Genomic DNA, 13875 nt, shown 5'->3' with positions numbered 1-13875 from the left:
ACCTGCTGAATTTACTAAATCTTACTAAGAATGTATCTATATATATAAAAAGATAACTTTTTTGTCATATTTTAATTTTTTAACCTCTCTTTTTTACGAATTCTAAAAAGCATAACTCAAAAAAATAACATAAAAATGTTTTTTAATGTCAGAATAAATTTAATTTTGTTGTATTTATTTCATTTATCATAATAGCACACTTGGAGTTTATATATTTTTTCTTTAATATTTGACTTGATTTTAAATGTGCCCCAATTCAGAAAGTTTGAGAACCACTGCCCTAGTTGTTCATTGTTTGTCATATGTGCCTTGACCAGGCAAGCCCAGGGTTTCAAACTAAAGACCTCAGCGTTCCAGGTCAACAGTTTATCCACTGCCCTACCACAGGGCAGGCAGGTACACCTTTAATACACCACCACAGTATGATACATTTTGAGATAGCCAATATTTGTGTAATCCTTTTTTTCAGATTAAGAAATACACATTCAACACTTCCTAGTATTTACACACTTTATAAATGTTTAATGAACTTAATCATGTGTGTATAAGATTATGTATGGGTATATGCATGGTAACTATTATAAAAATCCAAACTAGCTTAGTTTCAACAATTTTGAAGATGTCTGCTGGGAAGAGCAAGACGAAGAGAGAAATTATTCTAGACTATTGAGCAAAATCAGATTCTTAACAAATAGTGTATTACTTAGTTTGAGCAGCTTGATATATAATTTATCTATTTCATGTTTTTTCTTAGATCAATGTCTCAGAAAATCTGAAGTCTTAAAGTCTTAGGTAAGAATTTGAAAAGGCTATCATTATGTTTTTGAAAACTACTAATATTTTTCTTTCTTTCCTACCTCTTTTTTTGATTTGAAGAAACTTGAGTAATCATTTTTTCACTAGGACAGGATGACATTTAAATGTAAACATTACATTTTCACCCTAAATGTAATGTTTCAGTAAAACAGACAATAATCTCAGATGGTGTCAACTTCTTTTTTTTAATTTTTGGTGAATTTTTATAATATATATTGAGCACTAATCCTTATACAGCTTATTCTTACCAGTTTGGATCCAACTATTTCAATGTACTATGAACCAGTTAGCTGTCCAAGTCTTTTTAAACAAGTCTCAACTGAAATCTCAAAGCAATTGTAGCAAAGACCATGAAATAATTGGAAGAATTAAATGTTTTCTTGATAATTAAGACCAAGGATCTTTGAGGGGCAGAAAGGAGCATTCAAAGATAAAAGTCAAATTTTCTCCCTAGGTTAGGTATTAACTGGAATGGGATGCTGGAATTCTCAACTTTTATTTGATGTAAAAATAATGACATTAAAAATAAATCATGTTTTTATTTTTTGACACCTTTTTTCTTGAATGGAAATCTTCACCAAAAGAAGTTAAAAGATTTAAAGGCAAGTTCTTTCTCCAAAATGAGTAAATGACAGTTCTCATTCCTACTGTGGTTACTACACAGCCATCAGGATATTATCTTTACCTCATGTCTAAAAGGGAAGTTGGGAAAAAGGAAGAGGGAAGGCCTCAGCAGAGAAAGCAAGTTTTAAAGTGAAGAGATACATAATTCTAACAAGATGCATCATCATAGGGTGTTTAAGTGTCATCCTTACCTCTGTAAAATCTTCCGGTAAAGGGGATCCGTCACAGTCTGTATCTTCTGCTCTCTCTTCAGGTAACTTCCCATTGGTTTTCAATGCACCTGAGAAAAAGAGGTCAAGGAGTTAAAATGCTCCCTAGAGGCCTTCTTGTTCTCCTTAGTGTACCAGCTGATTTCTTCTGGCTCATCTACCTGGAACATGGGCACCTTCGGTCACATTGTTTTGGTTTAAAAGATTCTGGGCTTCCTCGTCCACAACATCCAGCAGAGACTGGATAACTTCTGCTTCTTGAGGGTCATCATAAATATCATCTTCTTGTTCATCAGATTCTTGAAAAACAGTAATTTACAGAGGGTTTTACTTTAACAATATTGATGTAAGAAAAAGACAATGTTTCAAGTAGAATATACCAGGTACTTCAGATTTTAAGCATCTACTTTGAAAGGCAGGCAAAGCTAGACAAGAAGTGTACACTAATAGGGGCCCGAATCATTTTTAGTTCTAGAACTACTCTGACTGCCATGACAAAAGACCACACAAATGAATTTATAAAGAACAAAGCAAAATTAATGTCTGTGATACACCTTCTTATGAGATGTGAATAATGCTTATTTTCCTAAATTAATCCCAAATTAATTAATGAAAGAAACTCAAACAAAATTATGTCACAAAGATTAATGATATGATAGAGCAGCACAAATGTCCCCAAGAAAAAAATTTCTAAATTAGGTAGCCTGTAAATGGCTCCTTCAGAGAATACAAGAAACACAATCAAACAAAACAGCTATCTTTGGAAGTGAGTGCAATCTGGCTTGACATCTGTCACCCCATGGACGGCCAGGGTTGATTCGGTTGATCTAGCTGGCCAGGTGGGTGTCTTCTTCCTCCCCCATCGCTCCATGTTTATCCCTCCCGAAGCTGTGCAATGGGTCGAAGAGGACGCCCTTCCCCGATAGAGGACAGGACTGTTCTTCAGTCAAGGGTATAGAGTAGCTTCGCTCCCCTGCTAGAACTTCCAACCAAGCTCTGAAAATAGCTATCTTTTCAATCATTTAAAAATAGTTTTAATTTTAGAGATGAGAAGGAATCCTGGACATATGCACATTAATGCAGCTAATAATTAATTTCACATTGTTCTTTTGTGTCTTTGAACAACAATTTCTCCTTTTAAGACCAACTATGGGAACATGTTAGGCAAATAAGAGAGGATATCTAATATTGCTACCTGAATTATTAGGGCATTTAGAGAAACTGGATGACTGATTGGGAAAACTACCTTTGGACAGAATCAAATTTGCTGATCCCTTCATCTGATAAGTAGAGCATTTTCCTTCAGGGTACAAAACTTCAATTATTCCTTCTCCATTAACCTAAAGTATAAAACCAAAACAAATAATTAGGTAGCTATCTTATGAAGTTCCAGTGTTAGGGAGGTACTGTACACTGCCTCTCAATGTTCCCCTCCTTTTTCAGTACAAAATCCATTTTATATCTCCCCATCTTAGAAGTGTTTCTAGAAAATACTAATGCAATAAAATGTGCAAAAGAAGATGAAACTTTCCATCATCAAACATGTCTGGAAACTCTCGATAAAACATTAAATCAATGTTTTTATTTTAAAAATTCTCACAATGCTTACTAATATAAAATCTGAGTTGCTAAAAGAGAAATCTATTACATAGTATTTCCTAAACTTATTTGACTACAGAAGTCTTTTTGAAGCATCTTTTATGGGACTTGTCTTCCAAAGAACTTTTTAGAGAAGTTTAATAGGACTACTAAACTTAGAAGTCAAGGGAAAAGGGGGGAGAAATCAATCTTTTAAGTGTTTGTGAAGTCATTACATGAACATACACTTCAATTTAGTAACCTGATCTACTGCTCGATACAAAGATTTTCAAATCTAATTTAAATCTCATTTAAATTTAAGAAAAATAACAATGGATCATAACTATAAAGTAAACAGAAACTCTATCATCTCCTTTCAACAACATGCTGATATTTAAAAAGAAAATAAGCACTGTACTGGATGACTAATACTCAAAATACCAAACATTCAAAATCGAAGGACTTGTGAATAAACAGAACAATGAGTGTTGCTATATCTCAATCCACAATCATACAAATACCAAGAAATTTTTATTATTTTGTTCCAATCACTTATGCCCATTAATTCTTCTGCAATATCTTTTCAGGGCTTGCAAACCATGTCACAAGTTTGAAATAATCACAGTCACATGAAAGGTACAGAATTTTGGGCTTCTGGCCAATAAATTCATTTTCTCCTCCTTCATTCAGTCCAGTCCATGTCCAGAAATTTTGAGATGATAAGATTTTCAGATTACAAAGGGGCATAATTCTTAAACTCTGGATTTTACATGGAAAGACACTGAGATAGTGAGGTTCAGAAAAGACTGTATATAGAATGTGTGCGGGATTAAACAATCTAAGAAAATGAAGATCCAGCTGTGATTATTTTAGAATGTAATTTCACGCCAAAATAAAATTATTAAACAAAATGTTGTTGGCCAAACAAGTGGGCATACAGGGCTAATGAAAGAAAGAGAGAGCCCAGAGTGGAATTTAGTTATGTGATAAAATAGTTTTGTTACATCACCAGCAACTTTCTTTGTGCTCTTATTAAATGATTTAGGCTTTCATTTTGTTATTGGCAAAGCATTTTCCATGTCTTTCAAAAAGCAGGTAAGCCTGTCTTTTGCCGCTACCGTTTTTCTCATTAGCAGCAGAGACTCGTCATTTGAGAGTCACTGCTAGTCAACATTAATGTAAAGGACAAATTTCACCCTTAATAACATTCTTCTCTTTCAGGCATCAAAAGCAACCAAAAGAATTGTACACATTAGTAAAAAAATCCCAGTAATTTAAGCTTCTTTAGAAGACAACTATGTGCCAAATGAAGGTTTGCGTTACTTATGCGGGGGCTTGACAACGTGAACTTTACTTAACGAGATTATTTCACTCAAGTATATTCCTATTATCTAAATCTTTCTTAAAAAGGAAAATATTTAAATGTGAAATCAGTTTGGTTCAAGAAACAGATAATCTGTTTCTTTAAATAAGGAAGTAGGACATAAAGAAGGCAGCCCTCCACTTACCTTGGAGAATGAATTACTAGGAGTGAGGGCAGGCTTTCCACATGGCTCCAAGGTGAGATGACCTCAAAGGAACAACACAGAAAATAAGGGCTGAGCCAGTCAGCACCACAGGAGGATCATCAACATGGTGAAAGAAAACCCCCCTATCTGTACATGCTCTTATTTTCATCAGCACATTGAAGAGGTCATGTCATAAAGTGATTTAAAACAAACTAGATGGAATCGAATATCAGAATAGGAAAAAGCCAGTTTCTGAAAAGATAACAGTTTGCATAAAAACTCAGTTCAGGCTCAATGGTTCTGTGTCAGGTATTGAATATGAATTATCCCAGCCAACTGGGAGAGAGATCACAGGCAATGAACTCGATTCACTTGACTATTTAAGAAGATAGCAAGCTTTTGGACTATCAATTTAACAAAGTAAAATAAGTTTTGGATGTAAGTGGGCAGGACTTTTAATATATGTCTAAACCAAATGTTAATTTAAACTCTTAGTTGTCAGTATAAAAATTCAATACATATATGAAAATAAGATGATAGTCTCTTACTGTTAAAGTCATATTTAAAATCAACTTGATTCATTAAATTATATTTCCAAGAGATTTTGAAAGATATGGTAGAGTTTGTAAAAGTTAAGAAGAAAAGAAAAAAGAAAGACAGGTAAGTGTATTCAAAGGCTTCTTTTTTTTTTTTTTTTTAAAGATTTTATTTATTCATTTTAGAGAAGGGAGAGGAGCAGGAAGTATCAACTCCCATATGCGCCTTGACTGGGCAAGCCCAGGGTTTCGAACCAGCAACCTCAGTGTTCCAGGTCGACGCTTTATCCACTGCGCCACCACAGGTCAGGCCTCAAAGGTTTCTAATTAAGAATGACCTAAAAATAATTCAATCTAGAAAGATGAAGGTTAGAATAAATTTTTAGGAATAAATTCCTATAAATTTGTGGGTGCTGTTACAAAGAGCTGAAGAATGCCTTTTAATGTTACTTCCAGGAGATATAGTACATTATCTAGTCCAGAATAAGCATTAAATTAATGTTAAATGCTGCCACAACTACTACTATAATTTAAATTATTATTATATTAAAATGTAAGACAGATACTTGTTTATTCATTGTATTTTCACAGTGCTCTGAACAGTGCCCAGCAGATAAGAAACTAAATAATTGTATGAATAAATTACTATGTGACAATCAATGTGATGGTTCATGTTGTATTTATGCCTCATTATAACCTTACAAGGTGGCCAGAGATCCTGCAAAACACTCTAAAGGCAATAAAAACATTTTAGTGATAGTCTGCATACCTGCTTCTGGGAAAAATATAAATATAGTTACCTTTCCATAATTACTCATCATAAAATGAATGTATCCTTACCATTGGCTTTGGTTGACTTTGGAGTTGAAACTGCAGACTTCTTAGAACTGGGGACCACTGGCTGACCATCTCTGTGTTGTAAAAAAATGAAAAGGCAATTGTAAATTACTTAGGATGTTTGTTGCAATATCCTTTGACTGTGTGTTAATTAGGCTCAGGAGCTTTGTTTTGGATGGGCTTCAGAGGGTCTAGGCGCCCCCAAAAGCTGCAGACAAAATTTTGTCCGTCTTCACCTATGTATTTTTTTGGAGGGAAATAATATTGACCACAAAAAGATTGAGAATCACTTCTTTATATAATCTCTCTTCAGGTTTCAGTTCAACATATCACTTTACTTCCCCTCTCATTTCACATGCTGGTAAATTCATGATCTAATAACTTGGTTCTCTGTCACTCAGATGATAGGTCAAAAATAACTTAGAAATCATATATCACTATGTTTTATGAACCTAGAGCTTTTGACATGTTTTAAGTTATTTAAAGTGAAAATCTAGATAAAAAATATAATATACTAAAAGGATTATAAGAAGTACTATCCAATGTGAAAAACAGTAAAAAAGACAGGCCTTGGAAATGGAGGGTTAGTAAGCCAACTTATTGTTGCTGATACTTGAGAAAAAAGGCAGGTTGCCTAAGTATACGGTGCTGGAAGAAGCAATTAGCCATGGGCCCTAAGCATTCCTGCAATTCTTCCTGGGTACCCCAGAAACGCAAGGCTGTGACCACTTTTTATCTGGGCTAATTCTCAAGGCTATGTTTGTGGTGAGCAAGCTTGAGGGATGACATAACCTCTTTTCCTAAACAAAAAGCAGGCTTTCTAGGAGCCTGCCATAAAGGGGCAGGTCCCAAGCTCTTCTTAAAGTAGTCTTCTCCTGTAATATAGCCCACTGTAGGTGCAGGAATCCACTAGATCCACCTGTGTCATCTCTATGTGACTTCAGGGATGTGCAGAACTGATACTAATACCATCTGCAATATTTATGTTGTCTCTAATCCAGGAGTTTCATATCTCCTGTCAATATGCAAGAAACAATAACTAGCCAACTTATTAGCTTGCAAATAGGGTAAAATCACAGACCATTTACAGTTTTTTTTTTTTAATTCTTTGAGAGGAAGGGAGGCAGAGACATTTTGTGAGAGGAGGGGAGGCAGAGACAGACTCCCACATGTGCCCGACCGGGATCTTCCCAGCAAGCCCACTACGAGGCGATGCTCTGCCTGTCTTCTTCTAAAGAAGAGCAACCCAGCTCTTCTTAAGCGCCTGAGGCACAGGCCACGAAGCCATTCTCAGCACCTAAGGCCAACTCTCTTCAATCAAGCCATGGCTACAGAAGGGGAAGAGAGAGAGAGAAAAAAAGAGAGATAGAGAAATGAGAGGGAGGTGGGGTGGAGAAGCAGATGGGTGCATTTCCTGTGTGCCTTAACCAGGAATCAAACCTGGGACTTCCACATGAGGGGCTGATGCTCTACCACTAAGCCAACTGGCCAGGGCACAGTTCTTGACATACAGATAATTTCCATAAATGCACACCCCTCCATATTGCTACGCTGTGGATGTTAAAGACAGCAGATATATACAACAGTGGAGAGAAAGCTGGAAGACCAAAGAGGAGAGTAATTGGGACTATTGCTACTATACCTTTAGTGACTATAGAAAAGGTAAAAGTAGAAAGAAAAAAGAAAGTAATTTCAGAGCTAGGGTAAAAGGTGCTCTATGATTTTGAGGCAAAAAAATTCAGCGAGATCTGTAGTTAAGAGATGTTAATTTTCTCAAAAATATTTCCCACGGTGTTTGAATCTTCTCTCTTCCCCACTAATTAATATTCAGCTACATCTAAGAAAAGCATTTCATGCCAAATTTAATTTTTAGAAATATATTAAGAAAAGACAGTCAGAAATTATACTCAAGGAAAAAAGTACACAATCTGTCTTAAAAGTTTAAAAGGAATAAATAAGTTTACTATCAAATGATTTAAATAATAGTTCCTATATTTAGAAAGACAAGGTAAAACTTACCATGAATCACAGACATAAAAATGTGCAGCTTCCCTTTTATAATAAAAGCCTGGATTTATGTCTATTGCGGTAGGCAGAATAAGATGCCCACCCCATGTGTACACTGTAATCCTTGGAACGTGAATATGGAACCTAAAGGCAGAAGGGATTTTGCAGATGTGTGTAAATTAAGGATCTAGAGAAGGAGATTATTTTGGATTATCTGGTTGGGCTCAATGTAATCACAGGGGTCCTTATTAGTGAAAGAGTGAGAAAGTCAGAGAAGGAGATGTGACGGCAGACGCAGAGTGTGGTGCCTCCTGGCTTTGCTACGGGAGCGGGCAGGGGGCCAGGAGTAGGGCGATCCTAGAAAGCAGAAGAGGCAGAGAACCAAATGATCTTCTGGAGTCTACAGAGGGAATACAACTCTGCCTTGAGTTTAGCCCACTGAGACCCATTCTGTGTTTCTGACCTCAGGCACTATCAAGACAAACTTCTGTTGTTTTAAGCCACTACATTTGTAGTTATTTGAAATTAATATATACATTTTTTCAATTTATTTCATTTTTAAGTGAAAGTAAAGTTGCCATTACCATTTCTTAGAATGTAAAATTGTTATGAGGTATAGTGGATGTGGCAATTCTATGCCTCATTGGTTGAAGACATGAGGTTTAGGTAGGACTAACTTTCCCAACACTGGTCTGGGCCAATCAATATATTGTTACCATTTTGCTTCAGTTCAGGGACTGACCCTAATTTAGGTCTAAAGCAATCAGCACATAGTCCTTGCTTTATATAAGTGATGAGTGAGACTTCTGATTGAAGATGCTCTGGGTTGTGTCGTGTAGAATGGAGATGTGAGGCATAAAACTGACACAAACATGACTATCACGAAGAAAACACACATACAAAGTAGATAATGAAAACAGCAAAGCGCCCTGGCCGGTTGGCTCAGCGGTAGAGCGTCGGCCTAGCGTGCGGAGGACCCGGGTTCGATTCCCGGCCAGGGCACACAGGAGAAGCGCCCATTTGCTTCTCCACCCCTCCGCCGCGCTTTCCTCTCTGTCTCTCTCTTCCCCTCCCGCAGCCAACGCTCCATTGGAGCAAAGATGGCCCGGGCGCTGGGGATGGCTCTGTGGCCTCTGCCTCAGGCGCTAGAGTGGCTCTGGTCACAACATGGCGACGCCCAGGATGGGCAGAGCATCGCCCCCTGGTGGGCAGAGCGTCGCCCCTGGTGGGCGTGCCGGGTGGATCCCGGTCGGGCGCATGCGGGAGTCTGTCTGACTGTCTCTCCCCATTTCCAGCTTCAGAAAAATGGAAAAAAACAAACAAACAAAAAAAAAAAAAAAAAAAAGAAAACAGCAAAGAAATGAAATTACAGGCCTAAAAAATATTATCTGATGACTATATAATCTTTTTAACCATATAAGGCAGAAAATTTCCTTTCTTGTGTAAACCAAGTTGAGTGGTATTTTCTGTTACTTGCAACTGAAAACATCCTAACTGATGAATGTGGTGACCACCCTATTAATAACTGCAAACATGTATCCAAACACTAATTAACTTAAAGTGCTCAGAGAATCTCCTATCAGGAAGTCTATCTAACTTTATTAATTCCTCCCAGATTAGTTAGTGGATTACTAATTGAGGAATATCTTTTTAAGAGAACATAAGCAAAATCAACAGCCTGAAACGTGTAAGCACACACAAACAAAGCCCACAAATAATTGCAGAGCAGTACCTTGTTGCTTTTAACACCACTGAAGGAAGTGACATGTCTAATGCTCTCTTAGCTTCTTCCAAGGTCATGCCTTGTGTGCTGACTCCATTCACATAGTGGATGATGTCTAATAGCTGGAGATTACCCTCAATCGCTGCCACTGACCTCGGATTGATATCACTAATATACATTACTTGATGAAGGCTGTGGTGACCTCCAGATAAGGAAAAACCTTCAGGGAATAAAAAAAAAAGTTTCCTTACCCTGATGAGCACTTATTTTTAATCCAATCAAGAAAAATCACACTGCACTAAGCTTGAATTTGCATTACCCAACTCCTCTTTGTTGCAAGTTAATGTAATGTCAGGTAGCAAATGAGGCAGCACAGGCATCCTGGGCAATTCCAGAACTCGTCCAAGAACTAATCTGACCGTCTTGGGTGCAGCGCGGAGCAGATTCACTGCATCTGTGTGAGTCATGCTTGTAACATCTGTGTCATTAACCTACAAAAATGAGAAAGAAGAAAACCAGGATTATAATTTTTGGAGCAGAGAAGTTGTCAAGAAAATACAGTAATCCCCCTAATTTTTTGGCATAGGAAATTATCTAAAGAGAATGGTTTATAATTTATTGGTAATTTCCTGTACTGTGGAAACTATAAATGCAGTGATTAAGTAATTATAAATGAAATAATAATGTAAAATACTTAACAAGTACATCATTATTCTGCTAATATAGGAATATATCACCACAAGAATTTTAAGAACTTTCTGTCCCTTAAACCCAAATAACTTGTTTAATGCTTTAACTGGGATTAAAGGGACTTCCAAATTCAAAAGGGAAATTTAAGGCCTGCCTGGCCGGATAGCTCAGTTGGTTTGAGTATCATCGTAATGCACAAAGGTTGTGGGTTCGAACCCTGGTCAGGGCACATAAAGGAACCAATCAATGGGTTCTTTTGCATAAATAAGGGGAACAGCAAATTGATGTTTCTCTTTCTTTCTCTCTAAAATTAAAAATAAAATAAAATAAAATAACAGGAAAAAAAAGGTCCTGGCCAGGTACCTAAGCTGGTTAGAACATTGTTCAAATGTATCAAGATTGCTGGTTCATCCCTGGTTAGGGCACATATAAGAATCAACCAATGAATGCATAAATGATTAGAACAACAAACTGATGTTTCTCTTTCCCTTCCTCACTCTCTCAAATCAATTAAAAAGAGAGAACTTAAAGCATTTCTCAAACTGTTAACTACATAAACACCTTTACTTTTTATTTTTCTTAGCGAGAAAGAGAAAGAAAAAGAGAGAGACAGTCAGGCAGGAGGGGAGAGAGCCGATACGAAAAGCATCAATTAGTTGTTGTGGCACTTGTTCATTGATTGCTTTCTCATATATGCCTTAATGGGGGGCAGAGGTTGCAGCTGAGGCAATGGCCCCTTGCTCAAGCCAATGACCTTGGGCTCAAGTCAGCAACCCTGGGCTTCAAGCAAGCGACCTTTGGGCTCAAGCCAGCAACCATGGAGTCATGCCTATGATCCCATGCTCAAGCTGGTGAGCCCACGCTCAAGCCCGCAACCTTGGGGTTTCTAACCTGGGTACTCAGTATCCTAGGTCGACATTCTATCCACTTGCGCCACAGCCTGGCCAGGCTAAATGCCCTTACATTTAAGAGGTAGAGAAGAAAAACATACACCAAACAGAGAAATAGAGTGTTATATTAACTCAACCTTCTTGTTCTCCCTTCTTCAGTTGTCTTGCTCTCTGGCCAATCATCTGCACAAATTCATTCCACATAATGTCTCACCTTTATGAGCCGGTCCCCAGGTTTTAGTCTTCCATCACTTTTGGCTGGATCTTGAATGACATCATGAACATAACAACCAATACTTTGATTGCCTTTGGTTACTGTAAAACCCAGGCTTCCTTTTTCAGATTTAATTAGGGTAATGACAAGTTCTACTTCCTAAGGGAAGAAAACAGTGATTCCTTTAGACAAACAAAGATAACTAGTATTTCCATTGAATAACACAGGAGGAAACCAAACCTTAAAAGGTTACTTATTTCATCCAAATGAATAAACCAGGTCTACCTAACTCTAGACAGAATATTTCCCAATATAAAAGGTGGGTTTAAATACAACATTAATTGTTTGTCTAGAAGTATCAGAGACAGAATTTACACTTCAATGCTTGTATTTTCAGAATAAAGGACACATTAGTGGTTATACCTTGATCATTAAAGAATATTTTTTGAAGAGAAGGTTCGAAATTTTTTTCATATATTTCTAGGCAAGCAAGATAGATGCCAAGAGCCACAAAAGAAAATTTTGTTTTTTTGTTTTATAAATATGAAGTCTTTGGATGATTAAATATCACAACTTTTAGTTGTATAAACTATTTTTTGAGAAAAAGATTTCAGCTGAGACATAAAGATTATTTACAGCTTACAGGGGTGATAACAGATTTCTAAGAAAATCATTCAAAGGTTATTTTCACTTTGAAAATGAAAATGAAGCTATAGATGCTATACCCACACACATTTATAGGCAAACAAATTATATGGAAAGATGAACTCCCAAATGTTTATGGTTTTGGGGTGGTAAGTTAATAGTTATAATCTCCTCTTTCTTTGTGTTCTAATTTTCCTACAATATATATTTATTAAATGAATAAAAATAGTATTGAAAAAGACTGACTTTCAATCATTATAAAGGATTATTTTTGAAAATGTGGCTTCCAAACTGAATTTGTAGGTTTAGAAGTTCTAGGGCTATTAGTACAATATAAAGGAGTCCATTTGAGCACACAAAAACAAGTGTGGAGTAGAAAATATTACAGTCAATCTTGATTAAAAATTAATAGATAATTCATCAGAATTTAGCAAAAAGCAAATATTGAATTAGGTGCTGGATGTATAGTGAACCCATTTCGTCCTTACCACAATTGTATGAGGCTGCTAGCTCTTATAGCCGAAACCATTAAGACTCAGGAGAACTGAGTAGTTTTTCCATAGGTATCTGCCAAGTAGCAGTTACGTCAGTGGCAGAAACAGGATTGGCATTTAGATATTTTTCTCTTTTCCCCTAATTCTCAGCAGAGAAGCATACTAGATATGTTCATTTATTCTAAAAGACAGTCTTTTTTTTTAAAAGGGAAATTGTGTGTGACTATCTTTTTCTTTTTTCCTCTTTGGGAATTTTCTTTATATAGAGGAAACAACTCACCAGCTCTAAGTCCTCAAGGTGGTTTTCAAAGTCATTTTTCAAAGATGTCAAGCTTTCTTGCCTACTTGGTTCAGAGGTGTGATGTATATGATATTCATCTGTGAAATTAGTGGAAACAGCTTCTGTTTGGGGTGGCTCAGGAGTCAGACCCGGTGGTAGAAGGGAAGGATCACTACGGAGACAAAGAAGCAAGGCATTTTGTAATTACATTTCAACGTCAATATAGTAAGTTTGTGCCACAAACAGAAAATGTTTAACAAATATTCATTTCTGCCTTCTTTTTTTTTATTTTATTTTTTTTACAGAGATAGAGAGTCAGAGAGAGAAATAGGGATAGACAGACAGGAACAGAGAGATAAAAAGCATCAATCATTAGTTTTTCATTGCGCGTTGCGACACCTTAGTTGTTCATTGATTGCTTTCTCATATATGCCTTGACCGCAGGCCTTCAGCAGACCGAGTAACCCCTTGCTGGAGCCAGTGACCTTGGGTCCAAGTGGTGAGCTTTTTGCTCAAACCAGATGAGCCCGTGCTCAAGCTGGCGACCTCGGGGGTCTTGAACCTGGGTTCTTCCGCATCCCAGTCCGATGCTCTATCCACTGCGCCACTGCCTGGTCAGGCTCTGCTTTTGATTGAGATCCTAGCTACTTTTCATCTGACTCTGGACTACAAATTTATTTCACATCTGTTATATGCTAACATTACCCAATTTTAGTCTGTCTACGTTCTATTTTAAAGCTCTTTATAAGATACACAAATCAGTAAGATAGATTAAATAAATTTACTTTTGCTTCCTAGTTTTAATTCAAGGTTGAGGCTAATGT

At 36.8% G+C, this 13875-nt stretch overlaps 1 protein-coding gene across 5 annotated transcripts in view; it reads right to left on the bottom strand.

The window, feature by feature from the left end:
- The window catches only part of PTPN13 (protein tyrosine phosphatase non-receptor type 13), a 213712-nt gene that overhangs the window by 27161 nt on the left and 172676 nt on the right, over positions 1-13875 (bottom strand). For all 5 annotated transcript variants that reach the window (XM_066387091.1, XM_066387092.1, XM_066387093.1 and 2 more), the window contains 9 exons: positions 13052-13223; positions 11633-11791; positions 10158-10329; positions 9848-10058; positions 6112-6182; positions 4736-4797; positions 2896-2989; positions 1811-1948; positions 1632-1720 (listed from right to left, as the gene is read on the bottom strand). In XM_066387091.1, the coding sequence (XP_066243188.1) occupies positions 1632-1720; positions 1811-1948; positions 2896-2989; positions 4736-4797; positions 6112-6182; positions 9848-10058; positions 10158-10329; positions 11633-11791; positions 13052-13223 (1168 nt within the window). The remainder of the gene's footprint in view (positions 1-1631; positions 1721-1810; positions 1949-2895; positions 2990-4735; positions 4798-6111; positions 6183-9847; positions 10059-10157; positions 10330-11632; positions 11792-13051; positions 13224-13875) is intronic.

Source organism: Saccopteryx leptura, chromosome 5 (genome assembly GCF_036850995.1).
Source record: "Saccopteryx leptura isolate mSacLep1 chromosome 5, mSacLep1_pri_phased_curated, whole genome shotgun sequence".
NCBI classification, from domain to species: Eukaryota; Metazoa; Chordata; class Mammalia; order Chiroptera; family Emballonuridae; genus Saccopteryx; species Saccopteryx leptura.
This window is presented reverse-complemented; position numbering and strand designations above follow the sequence as displayed.